Source organism: Heterobasidion irregulare (assembly GCF_000320585.1).
Source record: "Heterobasidion irregulare TC 32-1 unplaced genomic scaffold scaffold_03, whole genome shotgun sequence".
NCBI lineage: Eukaryota > Fungi > Basidiomycota > Agaricomycetes > Russulales > Bondarzewiaceae > Heterobasidion > Heterobasidion irregulare.
In genome coordinates, this window is record NW_009258199.1 from 2,802,881 (window position 1) to 2,817,380 (window position 14,500).

At 59.8% G+C, this 14,500-nt stretch overlaps 8 protein-coding genes across 8 annotated transcripts; 2 read left to right on the forward strand and 6 right to left on the reverse strand.

Annotated features, from left to right (window-relative positions):
* Positions 1 to 736: 736 nt before the first annotated feature.
* On the reverse strand, positions 737 to 3,088 carry HETIRDRAFT_313664 (uncharacterized protein; the record flags this gene model as incomplete). Its single annotated transcript, XM_009546049.1, has 13 exons — positions 737 to 911; positions 987 to 1,077; positions 1,151 to 1,457; positions 1,537 to 1,679; positions 1,734 to 1,782; positions 1,842 to 1,929; positions 1,984 to 2,046; positions 2,105 to 2,173; positions 2,245 to 2,377; positions 2,423 to 2,611; positions 2,698 to 2,792; positions 2,862 to 2,898; positions 3,007 to 3,088. Coding segments are annotated over 13 exons (1,521 nt in total), but the record flags the coding sequence as incomplete, so codon positions are not given.
* Positions 3,089 to 3,106: 18 nt separating this feature from the next.
* On the forward strand, positions 3,107 to 4,294 carry HETIRDRAFT_103229 (uncharacterized protein; the record flags this gene model as incomplete). The annotated part of the gene is made up of 5 exons (XM_009546050.1): positions 3,107 to 3,245; positions 3,309 to 3,493; positions 3,524 to 3,987; positions 4,049 to 4,188; positions 4,224 to 4,294. The coding sequence occupies 5 exons, from the start codon at positions 3,107 to 3,109 to the stop codon at positions 4,292 to 4,294; spliced, it is 999 nt and encodes a 332-aa protein (XP_009544345.1).
* Positions 4,295 to 4,555: 261 nt separating this feature from the next.
* On the reverse strand, positions 4,556 to 6,071 carry HETIRDRAFT_382357 (uncharacterized protein). The gene is made up of 6 exons (XM_009546051.1): positions 5,788 to 6,071; positions 5,690 to 5,729; positions 5,607 to 5,631; positions 5,509 to 5,547; positions 4,789 to 5,445; positions 4,556 to 4,744 (listed from the first exon to the last, which is right to left on the reverse strand). Exons 5-6 carry the CDS (start codon positions 5,141 to 5,143, stop codon positions 4,593 to 4,595), a joined length of 507 nt encoding a protein of 168 aa, XP_009544346.1. The 5' UTR covers positions 5,144 to 5,445; positions 5,509 to 5,547; positions 5,607 to 5,631; positions 5,690 to 5,729; positions 5,788 to 6,071; the 3' UTR covers positions 4,556 to 4,592.
* Positions 5,215 to 5,530, reverse strand: HETIRDRAFT_312169 (uncharacterized protein; the record flags this gene model as incomplete). Its single annotated transcript, XM_009546052.1, has 2 exons — positions 5,215 to 5,441; positions 5,509 to 5,530. The coding sequence occupies 2 exons, from the start codon at positions 5,528 to 5,530 to the stop codon at positions 5,215 to 5,217; spliced, it is 249 nt and encodes an 82-aa protein (XP_009544347.1).
* On the reverse strand, positions 5,843 to 6,052 carry HETIRDRAFT_234275 (uncharacterized protein; the record flags this gene model as incomplete). Its single annotated transcript, XM_009546053.2, has 1 exon — positions 5,843 to 6,052. A coding segment is annotated over one exon (210 nt), but the record flags the coding sequence as incomplete, so codon positions are not given.
* Positions 6,072 to 8,031: 1,960 nt separating the features above from the next.
* HETIRDRAFT_103231 (uncharacterized protein) lies at positions 8,032 to 8,290 on the reverse strand (the record flags this gene model as incomplete). Its single annotated transcript, XM_009546054.1, has 2 exons — positions 8,032 to 8,067; positions 8,114 to 8,290. 2 exons carry the CDS (start codon positions 8,288 to 8,290, stop codon positions 8,032 to 8,034), a joined length of 213 nt encoding a protein of 70 aa, XP_009544349.1.
* Positions 8,291 to 8,816: 526 nt separating this feature from the next.
* HETIRDRAFT_103232 (uncharacterized protein) lies at positions 8,817 to 11,374 on the reverse strand (the record flags this gene model as incomplete). Its single annotated transcript, XM_009546055.1, has 4 exons — positions 8,817 to 8,881; positions 8,937 to 8,993; positions 9,051 to 10,398; positions 10,847 to 11,374. 4 exons carry the CDS (start codon positions 11,372 to 11,374, stop codon positions 8,817 to 8,819), a joined length of 1,998 nt encoding a protein of 665 aa, XP_009544350.1.
* A 703-nt stretch (positions 11,375 to 12,077) lies between these two features.
* Positions 12,078 to 14,433, forward strand: cpm89 (cytochrome P450 monooxygenase 89; the record flags this gene model as incomplete). Its single annotated transcript, XM_009546056.1, has 10 exons — positions 12,078 to 12,446; positions 12,512 to 12,664; positions 12,694 to 12,764; positions 12,821 to 12,835; positions 12,890 to 13,185; positions 13,244 to 13,296; positions 13,373 to 13,390; positions 13,525 to 13,704; positions 13,768 to 14,064; positions 14,157 to 14,433. 10 exons carry the CDS (start codon positions 12,078 to 12,080, stop codon positions 14,307 to 14,309), a joined length of 1,605 nt encoding a protein of 534 aa, XP_009544351.1. The 3' UTR covers positions 14,310 to 14,433.
* Between the last annotated feature and the right edge of the window lie 67 nt (positions 14,434 to 14,500).

Consider the following 14,500-nt stretch of genomic DNA (forward strand, 5'->3'; position numbering starts at 1 on the left):
AGCATGCGTATCTACGAGAACGGTCAGCGAGAGATGGGTTAGCAGCCGGGCAAGACTGTACAGATGAACGCAAACACGACCCTTCACGACCACGACCACGGCCACGAGCGAGAGCAAGACATATCAGCCTGGTACCGACCACGACCACGCGATGACCGCCTACGAGCCCACGGCCTCACACGTCGGCGTCGATCCACGCACCGACCCAAGCACGTCAAACGGCCCGCCTCTTCCTCGCCGGGCCCCGATCCGGCCCCGGCCCCGCATCCTTCTCACTCTCCTGCGCATTCTCCCTCTCCCTCTCCCCCTCCCTCTCCCCCTCCTTCCCCTTCCCCTTCTCCTTCTCACCTTTCGCAGGCTCCAGCTCCCGCGCGCGCTTACCCGAGCGCAGCATCCTCTCCGCGCCTCCACCTGCGCTTGCGCCTGCGCCTGCAATGCCACCGCCACCGCCACCGCCACCGCCACCGCGGCCCTCGCGCGTCGGCGACCCCGGCACCGGCAGGACGCGCCGCCCATAGTCCTTATCGACCGTCATGAACTTGTTCTCGTCTCCAAACGATGGCGACGACTCCAGCGGCGTGCCTCCTCCACCCGCACCCACACCCACACCCGCACCCGCACCCGCACCCGCACCCGCACCCGCACCCGCTGCACCCCCGCCGCCGCCGGCGGGAAACAGGCCGCTGCGGCTCGCGACGCGGGAAAAGGGCTTGCGGGGCTTGGACGACTGTGACAGAGGCGGCGGCGGCGGCGGCGGCGTGGACGGCGTGAGCGGGAGCTCGAGCTCGGTGGCGGCGATCATCGGCGAGGGCGGGACGGAGTCGGCTACGAGGGCGGCGGCGGCGGCGGCGGCGCGGTCGCGGAGCTGTTGCATGATGGAGCGGTACCCCGCTTGGACGATGCCAAAGTAGCTGTGGGTGGGGTCGCGGCGGTGGTCAGCGGTGGGCTCGGCGGGCCGAGCGGCGGGAGGGGAGGGGGGCGCGCACCGTGTGTCCTTGGTGTACACGCGCAGGAGGACCTCACCGAAGCTCGCGGGCATCAGGATGGACAGGTCGCCGCGCCCGGCGTGCTGAGAACCTAGAAGCGCCGGCGGCGGTCAGCGAACTGCACTCAGGGGCGGCGCGCGCGAGGAGCGGGCGGGCGTGCGTACGGTCGAGGTTCCGCTTGGAGTAGAACTTGACCGAGTCGAGCGGGTTGTCCTCGCCCATGCCGTGGTGCATCTGCGAGAGCGAGACGATCACGTCCCTGGCCTGCAGCGCGGCGATGTCCTTCGACTGCGCCGCGCGTGCGGCGGCGGCGGCGGCGTCGAGCCGCTTCGCCTCGCGCACGATCGCCGCCGCGGTGACCTCCGCCTGGAGGAGGTCGTGCATGCCCCACTCGAACACCTTGTAGTCGACGCACTTGTACAGGTCGCGCTCGCGGATCCGCGCGAAGATCGCGCGCGACTCGGCGAGTTCCTGCGGCGGGGGGAGGGCGGCGTCAGGGGCCAGTGCGTCGCGGTGACCGCCACGCAGCGGGAGGGAGGGGGACGCTCACGGGGTCCTTCGTGCGTTCGATGAACGGCATGATGTCGTCGGTGAGGGAGATGTACTCGCTCGGCTGCTCGATGCACTCTGCGATCTTCATGTACGGATCGGCAGCGAGGAGCGCGTCGATGATCATGAATTCGATCGCCTTGGCTGTGCGACGTTTGGCATGTGGTGAGCATGCCAGTCAGACTACGAGAGAGAGACTCGGATACGTGCCGGTCTTGTGGTGGTAGATGCGCTTGTGGAGGCTGAACTGTTTCGGCGCGCGTCAGCTCGACGCGCACGCGCACTAGTAGGCAGGGGGCCACATACCCTCGTGTAGCACAGCTCGTAGACCTGGTTGGCGTCCTTGATATCGAAGCAGATCTCGTTGTCGACGACTCTGGACGAGTCGATGAGCCTGTAGAGGTGTGAGCTGCGTCGAGCAGACACGCGCGCGTGCGTCTGGACGGACCTGCTGAGAGAGAGGTTGCCCCGCTCGCCGATGGCGTTGGAGTCGCGCGCGATGTAGTCGAACCTGTGTGAGAGCCAGGGTCGGTCGAGAGACGGGTCAGAGTCGACGTGGGAGTACCGACTTGTCCACGTCGATGCCGTTGCGCTTGTTCGCGACGATCTCGAACAAGAACGGCTTCTCGAGGGTGTCTCTGCAGATGTGCGCGCATGCGATCAAGATCGGGAAGGGGGGGGGAGGGGCATCACGCGGAGAAACACGCACGCGCAGCGCGTCTTGTCGCCCGCGATGAGGGCCTTGATGAACGTCGCGTCCTGCTCCGAGATGCCCAGGTCGTACTGCCTGATCATGTCGTCGAACATCATCTCCGACGCGTCCTCGTGCTTCCACTTTTTGCCTTTCCTGTAAACGGGGTCGTCGGGTCAGCGGCGTCGCGCGAGACGGGCGGGGGCGGGGACAGACAGCGCGCGGGGGATGAACATGCTGTCCCACACGTGGCTCCAGGGCCCGTGTCCGAGGTCATGGCACAGGCCGGCGAGCATGACGCAGCGGACGTCGCGATCGGTGATGTCGAGCTCGGGCTGTGACTTCTGGAGGTGCTCGGTCATGAGACGCGCCAGGTGCGCGACGCCTATTCATAGTGGGCGCGTGGGAGGATGCCGCGCAGTCTGTCCGTGAGCACGCGCGGAAGGGGCGAGGCAGCTGCGGAGCACGGACCTAGACAGTGCTCGAAGCGGTTGTGGGATGCCCCGGGCCATACGTAGTACGAGGTCCCGAGCTGCTTGATGTTGCGGAGACGCTGGAAGTGTTTTCTGGGCGATGTATGTCAGCAAGGGACGTGCGTGGGGGGTGGGGGTGGGGGTGGGGGTATGGGCGCGTACGTGTCTACTACTGCGCAAACCTCGGGCGCAAGGGGGACTATGAAGCGTGTTGCGTGTCGCACATGAACGGCGTTCATGAAGATCCAAGTATCGCGGGTGTCAGTACGTACGCGAAAGCTGGGTTGAGATGGACCGGGGCACGCACTATAGTCATGTATCGGGTCTTTGAATCGCCTGGTGGTGCTCATGGCAGACGCAGAGTCGCATTCGTCGTCCATGTCAGCCATGGCGCAGGGCTTTTATAGATGCCTGCAGGTCAGCCCGTGTCCGTCGCCACACTCGCGGGCAGAACCTACTGGATGCAGCGCGGCAAAGTGTGTTTGGTCGCTGACGAAGGGGCGAACGGGGAGGACGGAACGAGCTGGGCGAAGAAGGACGCGACGCGTCCCGTGGGAAAGTGTTGCCTATATGGGTACCTCCGGTAGGCGTCGATCGGCGTTCCCACAGCCTCCGACGCGCATGTCTCTGCGTCCCTAACCGCGTCTGCCCGAGACTTGCGGCTGACCTACAGGAACGAGCAGCACTGCACTACTGGCCCTGAGGCCGCCGTCTCTATTCGAGAAGCAGAGCCAAACCGGAGGAGTAGGCAGATCAGAGAGGAGGAGGACGAGCGAGAGATGCCGCGAGCATTAGTCAGCAGCACCGTTGAGAGTCGCATGTAGACTAGACTGGACCATCACAGAGACAGCCCCACTCTGCCGGTACAGCGTAGCTTCGAAGCCAGGTTTCACACGCAGCCCGTGGTCGCACGCTCCTGTACGTCGCGAACACAGAAAGGAAACGCGACCGTGCCCACAAAGCTCCATGTCGAGCACAGCGTCGGCCAGACTGCCCAGCACACTGCGCTGACGGCGAGCCGCATCGGCATCCTGACGCCGAGGCTCGATCCCGCACTCTTGTGGTTGCCCTGCGAGCTCGCTCGTCCCCCCACATCCCGACCTAAAATAAAGCACCTTCTCGGACATTCGAGCGCGCGCCGTAGTGCCGGCCTACGCGCTCCCAGCTCGGACGGAATGGCGGCCCATCAGATAGTCTTCCAGGCAACCCTAAGCCCCTTTGCTTCTGCCGTGCCGAGGCCGGAAACAGCTTCGAGTGTGTGGCTCCGAGACCGAGCACGTCGTGCAGGGTGAGATGCGAGCAGCGCGTGGTGCGTGGACCGGACGCCGCGACGACCGCTTCGTTTTCAGCTACATTGTCGCCTTGCGGGATGATCCCGACAATCCGCTCGCAGACGCTACGACTTGTACCGACGGCGCTCCGTGCTTCGAGAGGAGGTCATGCGGAAGATCCACCTCTGTGCTCTCATCGGGCGCGTTGTCGCGCTCTGGTGCGCTATCGCTGATCCCGTGCGAACTTAGCCAGCGCTCACCGTTCGCTCTCGTCGCCTCGAAACGGAAGTGGGTGTGGCCCCGTTGATGCTCATCGAGACCTAGCAACGTACGACCACTACTCTGCGCCAATGCGATAGCGGTGGTGGCTTGGTGGCGTAGTACCTCTACTAACCATCCCGGCGATGAGCATAGCTCTCTGCTTAGACCTGAGAGAGGGCAAGCTCCACCATACTTCTTTCACGTTCGACGATATCTATGATGTGAGCACCAGGATCGCGCTCGTATCTTCGGCGAGAAATTAGCTCGAGCGCCGACGATCTAAGCACAGAATCGTCGGCGCTCAAGTCCCGCTCAATGCCGCTCTTTGTGCCAAAATGCGATGTGATCATTTCCAAACGAACTATGAGAAGATGGTACAGCTAAAGGCTATCATCGCATCTCCACGGCCGCTTCGAACGTCGCCCGAGGGCTCCCAGAGGTCTACACAGAAGCCAGCTCGCCGACCGAGAGCGGTGAATGGAGGTGAAACAGAAGGCTTGCTCGGCGGACTGTCTACATCCATCAGCGCCATTACATGAGAAAAGCAAACGACTCACCGGCGCAGACGACGCGGCGCCTGCATCCGTCGATCTGCATCCTCGCTCGCTCATTGTGAGCCAGCGCGGTGCAATCCAACAGCCACTCGAAGAACCTAGAGGGGAGTAAAAAGCCTCGCCCGAAGGCGAGAGGGAGGAAAAAATTCTGGTGCCGCAGTGTTGCGGCACCTGGGGAATGCGAGCCCATCCGCACTCGGATCCCACCCGTGCGTATAGATGGGTCGTCTTCCAACCCCGGGATATAGAACCTGCTAAAAAAACAAAAACGGCTGCGTGCCCGCCCACAACCGGTGCCCACCCGGCGTGTTTCGCAGCTAAGGCACGTACTTACGCCTGGGACACAGCGCGAGGTCATATAGGCCCCGCCACTGCAACCACCGATGCCCTTGCCGCCACCTAGAGGCCAGACCCACGACTCTCCATAGCTCACCCGTCGACCAAGGTGGGTCCACCGGGGGCGGTCACGCGGCCCCGAAGGCACCGGCTCCAATACCACCCGGCTTTCCCTAGCCTTGGGACGGTGGGGCCCGACCGCACCCTGCAAGCGGAGAGCGTCTTACAACGGGATCTAACCGATGCGCGAGCTGGACCTCCCGTGTGTAATGCAGCGCAGGCCGCCCCGAGGGACGGGCTCGAAAGCCACCAGATGGCATCTATCTAGAGGGGAGTGAAACGGGTGAGAACAGACGTCGTCGGAACGGCGGAGGATCGCGAACTCACACTTGTATTGGATTCCTGTCATCTCCCTTGTGGAGGCATCTGAAAGGACAGGGCCGCGAATGAGCATAGAGTACGAGAGCGAGGGGCGATGGACGTACATATTTCCCATTATCCTTCTTTATTCTGCCAGCCATGCGTGCCCATGTGAACACAAAATTCGATAAGAAGCAGATGGACGTACTTTATATTGTCTTGAGTTTTGTACGCTTATATGCGTGGGTCTGAGGGAGAGACGTCATTGAGGACAAGGTTGGAGAGATGAGGTGATGAGCGACGTACCGTGCTAGGACCCTCGCTAACTGAGCCATGCCCATGTGAGTGTGGGTCATGACTATTATCGTTGATCCATGCCACAGGATTGTGGACTTGCCGGCGATGTTATATATATTCTACGCACCGTCAGCGAGGAGAGGGACGGCGACATACGTACGCCGTGGTAGGTGGGCCACACGCCCTTGACGAGGCATGGGCATGGAGAATTGCCTCCGTCGAGGCCACTAGTGGCGGATAGTGTGAGCGGATGCGGAGTGGGTGGCATGGGCACATGCGCACCGAGAGGATCGTGGCAGTAGAGGGAGAAGAGGCGATGGAGGGAAACTGCCATGGGAGGGTGTCTTATATACAGGACGCCGTGGCGGTCACGCCTTCGAGACAAGGGAATGAGATTGGCACTCCGCCGGGCGGATTCGGAACGTGATGGAGGCGTGTGGAGAGGATAAGGAATCAGTACAATGGACCCACAGCCGATGGCAACTGGCGCCTGTGCACGGACCGCGAGGAGGCGAGCCCACCCGCTCTTTTGTTCTCCCGCGGTTCTTTTACAGCGCATAGCCGTGTAGCACCAGCCGGTATCAGACAAAAAAATTCAAAGAGGGAGGATATAATAAAAGACCTCGAGCAAGTTCCCGTCTGCAACCTGCATCGACTCGCGGTGAACAAACGAGAGGGCCGCCCTTGTGGCGCCTGGCTGGGTCTGAATTTCAAATCAGACCAGAACGAACACGCACGTGCCGTACAGACCCCGATCACCGCACGCTACCCGCCGTCCAATGGGAATCGTGAATTTGCTGCCGCCACCACGATGGCGAGGTCGGCTCCTCCTCCTGGGGCCAGAACACTCAGGCGAAGGGATTCTTTCCACACTGATCTTTATCTCCGCAGCATCGCATGACTATTTTCTTGGAAGCCAACAGCCCTGCGCGCTCCGGCGCACGTTTCTCGCCGTTCGATGGTTGGGTGGCCCACTGGCCCGAGTCTCCTACCTGCGATGTCAATGGCCTGCCCATGTATCCCATCGTTATATCTTTCATGCGTCAATGGTCGAGGGAAAATATGAGACTGATGGAGAAAAGCTGTTTTGCCTCCCCCCACCTGGTCGTACCTTGCGCTTGTTTGCATGTGCATCCTCTAGCGAGCCTCGCGATACAAAAGCGTAGTGGCAGTGACAGGGCCACCGAAGGGCTCGTTGTCTCTTGAGCACCCTCTTGCGTTTTGAGCGTCTTCTTGTGCGTAATGTTTTTGACAATCTCTTTCTCCTCCGCCTTAGATACAGGTCTGACCCTTTATCAAGTCTCGTCCAGGCAGCAAGCGCGCGGGGCCGGAGCAGACAGGCTGGAAGGTTTTCGAGGCTGATCAGAGTCTGGTTACCGTACAGACCGCGAGGCATCGAGGGAGACTCTGAAAGGATCAACTTGAGATTATAGTCGTGCTCGGGACCTTTCCAGACGATCCTTCGTCCTCTCATGAGCCCTATAGCGTGAGTCGTCACCTCACCGCTTCACCTTTCCAGATCACTGACAGCAGGGGCCACCTTGCAGCACCGTCAAACACCCACCCGACCAGGGTCCGGAGGCGAGTTAAAACGCCGCTCATGGAACGTCTGTGAAGTTCTTGGTGTGCTGAATTGGGGGGCTAGCTTACTGCATCACTCCGCACCCTTCTTCTGCTTGGCCGCTCTGCTCCTGTCTTTGGATCCTCGCAAGCGCTACCAACCACGCGTCGTACACCGTTCATATGCCCCGGTGGACGTCTCCTCGCCGATGGAGGCCATGAACGCGAACAGGGTTGTCCAGTTGAGCGTCAAGAAGGCAGGGTGCTCGATCTCACGTATGAGGCGCGATGACGGCCTCTTGTACCAGTATTGAGCCAGTTCTGTTTTTTTTGAGTCGAACGAATGACCAGTCTCACGAGTGCGACGCTCCCGAAATTCCGCTGAGCGTGATATTGCCAACATCTTTGGTTTGCAGAAGTCAAATGCCAATCAGTCGTGGAAATAGCAGACTTCGTGGCGGAAAATATGAACCTCGAGCGCGTCATCACGGTCCAGCAAGGGTACAGGTCGCATCCTAGTATTCTTTCCCGATTTCATAGCTTACCTGCAAAACGCTACGCTCGAACTATACCGAGTTCCGTAGTTCGGCAATTCTGCTTATTAATTGACAAGCGACATTATGCTGGCCATCATTCTTGCGCTCTGTATACGCCACCTGCAGGCTCCCAACGGGATCATGGGATATCGGGCCCTCATCCCACGATCATGAGCGCCTCAATGACGGTCATCTAAAAGTAATAATCAGACTACAACACATAAGTTCATTGAGCGCACGATCATCAACTGGATGGAACCGTACCTGCCTCGAGACGAGCATCGGTCGATAGAAACGTGCTGGCGCTCCGACGATGGCAGCTCAACGTGCAAATATCGCGGGAGATCCAGAATCTCTCCTAGCCGCTCCTCGGTCTGCGCATGATATGTGCCGCGAACGAAACTGAGCGTGTACATAGAGAGTGTAGGTCCATGCGGGTCCAGACACTGCGTGCACTGCGAGGTTTTTCCCAGGATAAACCGTGGATAAAACCCTAGATATGAATAAAGTTTTTGTTTGGATTTATCCACGGAAACTACCGAAACACAAACTCAAGGTTTGTTCAATAATTATGAGACGTGAATAAATATCAGATAAACCTTAAGTTCTTGTTTTAGTGAATAAACCGGAACAAAAACTTTATCTATATCCATTGTTTTATCCACGGTTTATCCCGGGAAAACCCCTGCGGTGCACGCAGTAAGAGGCTTGATCGCGACCTGACACATTTCGATCTCCGCGACCATCCTCAAACCATGCTTAGCGTCACACACCTGAGTGGAGAGAGAGAGAGAGAGAAACATAGAGAATCGGTACAGCTTTGATTGACAACAACAGCAACAGATCGACACAGATCAGTATGTGACAACAACAGGGGGATGCCAAACCAAGAACCCAAGAACCCAGAAAAAAACCGTGGTACATAGATATACATCACGAACGTCACGGCTGCTCGCCGCCCCCCAGTGCATTCGTCAACGACGGATCGTACGGCTGCACATGATTCCCTGGCACACGAGCGAAAATCAACACAACTTCCACCATGTAGAGCAGAAAGCATACCACCGGGCTGCTGCTGCTGCGGATGCACCTGCTGCGACGCTTCCTGCTGCTGTGGCACTGTAGATCAAAAACCGTTAACACATCTCCTGCGCAAAGTAGATGGTCACGACTCACGCCCAGATCCGTTCAGCATGCCCGTCTGATTCGGCGGCGCCTCGTGCTCCGGCGGCGGACCCAAGGACCCCATCACCGCCTCCTCCGGGCTCTCCTCCTCCTCCCTCCTCATCAGGTGCTGCGACACGGTCCCGTGCCCCATGCCCTGCATCCCCCCCGGTATGACGTGCCCCTGCATGTGCACCATCCCCTCCGTCAAGCCATGCCCCGCGCGCGGCGACCCCTGCAGCCCCGACGCCCTCCCCTCCACCCGCCGGACGAACTCACCCCATACCGCGTGCTCGTCGCGCCCCATGTGCTCGAACGCGGCGCGCACGTCCTCTCGCGCGCGGCGCCACACGCCGCGGTGGCGGCACACCGTGCTCTTCACGTACCGGCACCCGAACACGCGCTCGAACGCCGCGCGCTGCGTCGTCGTCGGCTGCGTCCCCACCAGAACATCCATCTGCCGGAACCCCGCCGCGACCTCGCTCACCGTGTAGTCGTTCGGCCAGCGCTTCAGCGGCGGGTGCGGGTGGTACGGGATCGGCGCCGGCACGGCGTGCGGCGTGCGCAAGTGCGGCGGCAGTGTGTCCGCGGACGGCAGCGCCATGGCGCTCCCGTTCGCGTCTGCGATGGCGCCCATGTTTTGGACGGGCTGAGGGGGGCTTTGTGGAGGCGGGGCGCCGTACATGTTGTTTTGGGGATACGCGTACGGCGCCGAGACCGGGGCTGGGGCCGGGCCCGGGGGCTTCATCGCGCCGTTCTGTCGTTGCTGTCTGCCGGCGGGACCGGGGGTCTGCGGCTGGGTTCCGCCGGCCCCGTTTTGGTGGACTTGCGGCTGTGGTTGCGGCTGCTGCTTTGGGGTCGACAGACCCTGGGGATATCCTTGCGGGATGGGGATCGGGACTGCGTACGGTCCCTGCGGGTTGCTGCGATACATGTCCGCGACGTAGTATTTGGGCGGAGGCACGGGGGATTCACCAGGGTCGGATGGAGGCGCAGGGCGCTTGAGGCCGTTGCTGTTCACCGCAGGCATTGGACCGGCGGCGCCATGCACGAGGCGCTGGGGCTGGAGCTGTTCACTGGCAGGTTGCATGGCGATTTCTTCCTGAATGCCGGGGCATTCGTCCTCGGAGAGACCCTCTAGGAGAGAGCGCCGGAGGCGATAGAGAATGCGCTGCTCACTGTACACGAGGCGGACGGTGCTGGTGGTGTGCTGCTCCCACTGACGAAGCAGCGGGTTGTAGGCATCGACGAAGGAGTTTTGGGTGAGGGAGAGAGAGCTGAGCAGGGAGGGGAAAAGCGATAGCTGGAGGAAGGGGAAGGTAGGTAATGGGTGCAGGAGGCGGAGGGGCGTAGTGTGAGCCTGGCGGGCCGGAATATTGGTCAGTACGTCGTCATTGATCAGCGAGAAGAGTTCAGTGAAGTGACAGGCGATCCTGAGCCGATGGACCGCAAACAATCAAACAGGCATGTCTGTTGCTTCAAAAAGGCCTCATTCAAGTGCCTAAGGAGTTAATGAGGTCGCTTTTGATCTCACCGAGATCGCTCGTGCTAAGACAAATTGAGCAAGATATGGACGCAATGGACCTTCTCCTCTTGAGATAGCAAACAAAATGATCGACCCCATATGGATGTCCACGGTGTTTTATGCACACATGCGTACCACACGAACCGACCGGTGCAGACGCCCATTTGCAGCAGAACAAATCCAAGAATGAAATAAAGGGGGGTAAAAAGTCGGAGCTCACCTTATACCATATCACCAGCATCACAGAACGCTTATAGAGCTCTTCGGTTTGGTGCGGACCCACCATCTGCACAGGGACGTGGTGACCGTTGCTGAGATCGGCGCCCGAGTTATCGTTCGTGTACATCATGGGAGGTCCGACTGGCGATGTCGGATGTTGTTGTTGTTGTTGTTGCTGCTGCTGTTGCTGCTGCTGCTGTTGTTGCTGCATGTGAGCGTGTGCGTGTGGATGGGGATGCATCGACGCATTGACGTGCATGGACTGGAGTGGTGGCGAATTTGGCGGCCGTGCAAGGTCCATCGCGGACGATCTGCGAGCTGGCGACAGTGCTGGGGAGGCATAGCGGTGTGGAACAGGGGATGTGGAGGAGATGTGAGCGCGAAGGAAATGGGAGGCAAGGAAGAGAGGCGAAGCGGGAGCGTACCTTTGGAGGTCTCTCGGCCGGGAGGAGGTGCGTGCGCGTGGTGCGAGGGCACAAAGGACGCCGGACGACGGTCGCCGGTCTCGGCGGACATCCAGCCTCGGGGCGGCCCGGCTTTCCACCAGTGGCGCCTCGGACTGCCCCGGGCCGTCCATAGACTGCGGGGACATGCCTTTGTGGCACACATCATGGGATTGATGGGATCCTTCATGGCCAGGTTACTTTTCTTTTGACTTTGATGGTTACACACTTCAGCACCGCAGACTGGAGTCTTTCTCCACTGCCATGTATTCTCTTTGCTAAAACAATCCACAGCGCTGACTTGCCCAGCGGCTGGCCTCGGTGTGACGCAATGCTACGGCAGCAGTTCTTGAACACACCCCATGCACGTGCCACATATGGTCTGCTGGTGTGCAAGTTCCCAGAGCATTTTGCAGCACTTAATACTGTTTTGTCTTTTGGGTCATGCTGCACAGGATTTCCGAGGTAAGCATGACTGCATGACTACCAGTTCGAAGCTCTTTTATTGTCATCAGCACCGTCATCGCAGTCATTGTCAGGCGATCTGACCGAGTGCGCAGATCATCTACCACTGAACCCGTCGGACCTCTAAGCAGTTCCGACGGTAAGCCTCGTTACTGACCTTCAGCCAACAAACGTCTCTGCCAAGCGCGCTAATAGTTTCCCACCGCTTCCCACCGCCTCGCAGCAGCCCATCTCGTAACCACCAGTGACAAACCGGCCCTCGTACGTTCTCACAAACGACATCGATGCGGGGTATAGCCGCCAGAAGACTGCATCCATATATAAACTTGTATGGACGCAGACAAAGTAGCCCAAATCCTCCCACTTCATCGTGTCAGGCTTTCAAGCATGCGCCCCTCCCTTGATTCCCTTGGCACTCTCATCACGCCTGCCAATCTCCTACTTTCTCTCCTCACCATCGTCGGGCTCTCGCAGCTCTTCAAGATCCTTCGCAGACGTGCGCACACAACGCAGCTTTCCGGCCCACCTTCGCCGGGCTGGCTCTTCGGCTTTGGCCGTATCTTGCGAGCTGCGTCCGACTCTGCGTCTATGTATGACGGCTGGTCGCGCGCGCACGGCTATGTGTACGCGTTGCCCGCCGCATTCGGCACGCGCAGGATCATACTCATGGACCCCAAGGCGATCACGCACTTCTGCGCGCGGGACACATACGGGTACGTCCAAAATAAACTGTCGAAGCTCGCGATCCAGGATCTGGTGAGTGCACACGTGACTTTCTCTCTTAATGCGACCGGTGCTACGTTCCACCGCGGCGATGATAGGTCGGGAAGGGACTCCTGTGGGCCGATGGGGACTCCCACAAACGCCAGCGCAAAACCCTCACTCCTGCGTTCAGCAACGTCACCATCCGGCAGCTGACCCCAATTTTCTTCGACGCTGGGTACAAGGTTGATCCGGTAGTTTCTTCTATCGAGGTACGCGTTGACCTCGGGTCCTGAAATAGGTCAAGGCCGCTTGGGACGGTTTCATAGAAGCGGGGACGACGGGCGAGAGCGTGATCGAGGTCCAGACCTGGTATCTCCTTTCGACCGCCGCTTCGACTAGATCTATCTCACCCCTTTATGCTACAGGATGAACCACGTCTCGTAAGCGACGCCGCTGATACTTTTCTTCTCTGTGACTTGACCGGATGCGCGCAGGCTCGACAGCATCGGCCTCGCCGGATTTGCGCACGACTTCAGCACGCTGCGGGGCGAGACGCCGACCGTCGCGGCGGTGTTCGATGCCTTTGGCCATGGCGTGTTTTCGACGCTGCAGGGGATCCTGTTCGTGCTTGCCCCGGTGGTGCCGTGGCTCATGAAGATCCCGACGTACCGCAGACGCATGGTGCGCAAGCTCAACCGGAGTATGGGCGAGATTGCGGACGTCATGCTCGAGCGCTCGCGCAAGGCAGGGGGGGAGAAGGACCTGGAGAGGTCGGTCATAGGGCTCTTGTGTGCGTTGCCTTGTTTGTGCTTGTGGCAAGGAACAGAGCTCAGCGGTGTCACGAACAGTGAGAGCGGAGGGAAAGAAGGAGGTGATCACTCAGGACGAGGTCATGGCGCAGGTGAGTTGTTTGTATCGTGCACGGCGACGCAAATTACAATATCGCGAGCTGCAGATGAAAGTCATGATCTTGGCAGGATACGAGACAACCTCCAGTGAGTCTCGCTCCCTTCTCTCCATCTGTCGAGCCTGTTCTGACCATATCTCTTCGTCAGTCAGCCTCACCGTGCGCTATTCTGCTTGTTCTTTCCCAATTGCAACACAAGACTGACAGTGCTAATTGATACAGTGGGCACTGATCGAGTTATCGAAGAACCAAGAAATCCAGACGAAGCTCCGAGATGAGTTGGCCCAATTCGGCGCAGTCGATCCCACATGGGAGCAGTTGACAAACGGCCTGCCGTACCTCGACGCGATCGTACACGAGACGCTGCGGACGCACCCACCGGTATTGGAAGTCAACCGCGTCGTACGAACCATCACACACACTGCCTGTGCACCTTTCACGCCTGGCTGACCGCCCCTGCGACAGGCCATGGAAGACGACGTGGTGCCCCTGAGCACGCCCACGCGCGCAGCAGACGGCACGATGACGGACCGCATCGCGATCGCGCACGGGATGATCGTCACCGTGCCGATTCGCGCCATCCACCTCTCAGAGGACGTCTGGGGCCCGGACGCCAAGGCGTTCAAGCCCGAGCGGTGGATCGCCGGCGACGACCCCGCCGCGGCGCGCGCGCGCGAGCTGGCGGGGCACCGCCATTTACTCACGTTCTTCGATGGGCCTAGGATGTGCATCGGGAAGAACTTCGCGCTGGCTGAGTTCAAGGTACGTGCGAGCGAGCGTGCGGGGGCAGCCGATCTGTACGTACTGAATGGACCCTTTTGTTTCGTTTGTGATTTTCCTGTCACGCGTTTTAGGCGGTGTTGTCTGTGCTGGTGCGGAATTTCGCGTTCGAGCTGCGTGACGGGCCCGATACGAAGATCAAGACGAAGGTGGCGATCTTGCCGCGCCCTGCAATCGAAGGGGAGGAGGGGACGAAGGTGCCGCTGCGTGTCAGGAGGTTAGCGTGAGGAAGAGGACTGGACATTGTTCTATACGATCTGCATCGCGATGCAACCCACGCTCTCTTGTTTCTTCTTACACATCGGACATGATTGGTACTGACTGGAATATATCGCCCTGGCTTCCCAATTCACCGCTCCAGAGTGACTTGGAAGTTTGGCATTGCGGACCCGATCGAGATCAAAGGGCTGATGCCGAT

What these genes read in the sequence shown, in the direction of transcription:
- HETIRDRAFT_382357 (XM_009546051.1), bottom strand. Translation starts at nt 5,143, where the DNA reads ATGACCTCGCGCTGTGTCCCAGGCGTAAGTACGTGCCTTAGCTGCGAA. An exon ending in GCGCCGCGTCGTCTGCGCCG is followed by an intron (nt 4,745 to 4,788) that starts GTGAGTCGTTTG and finishes TGATGGATGTAG; the next exon opens with ACAGTCCGCCGAGCAAGCCT.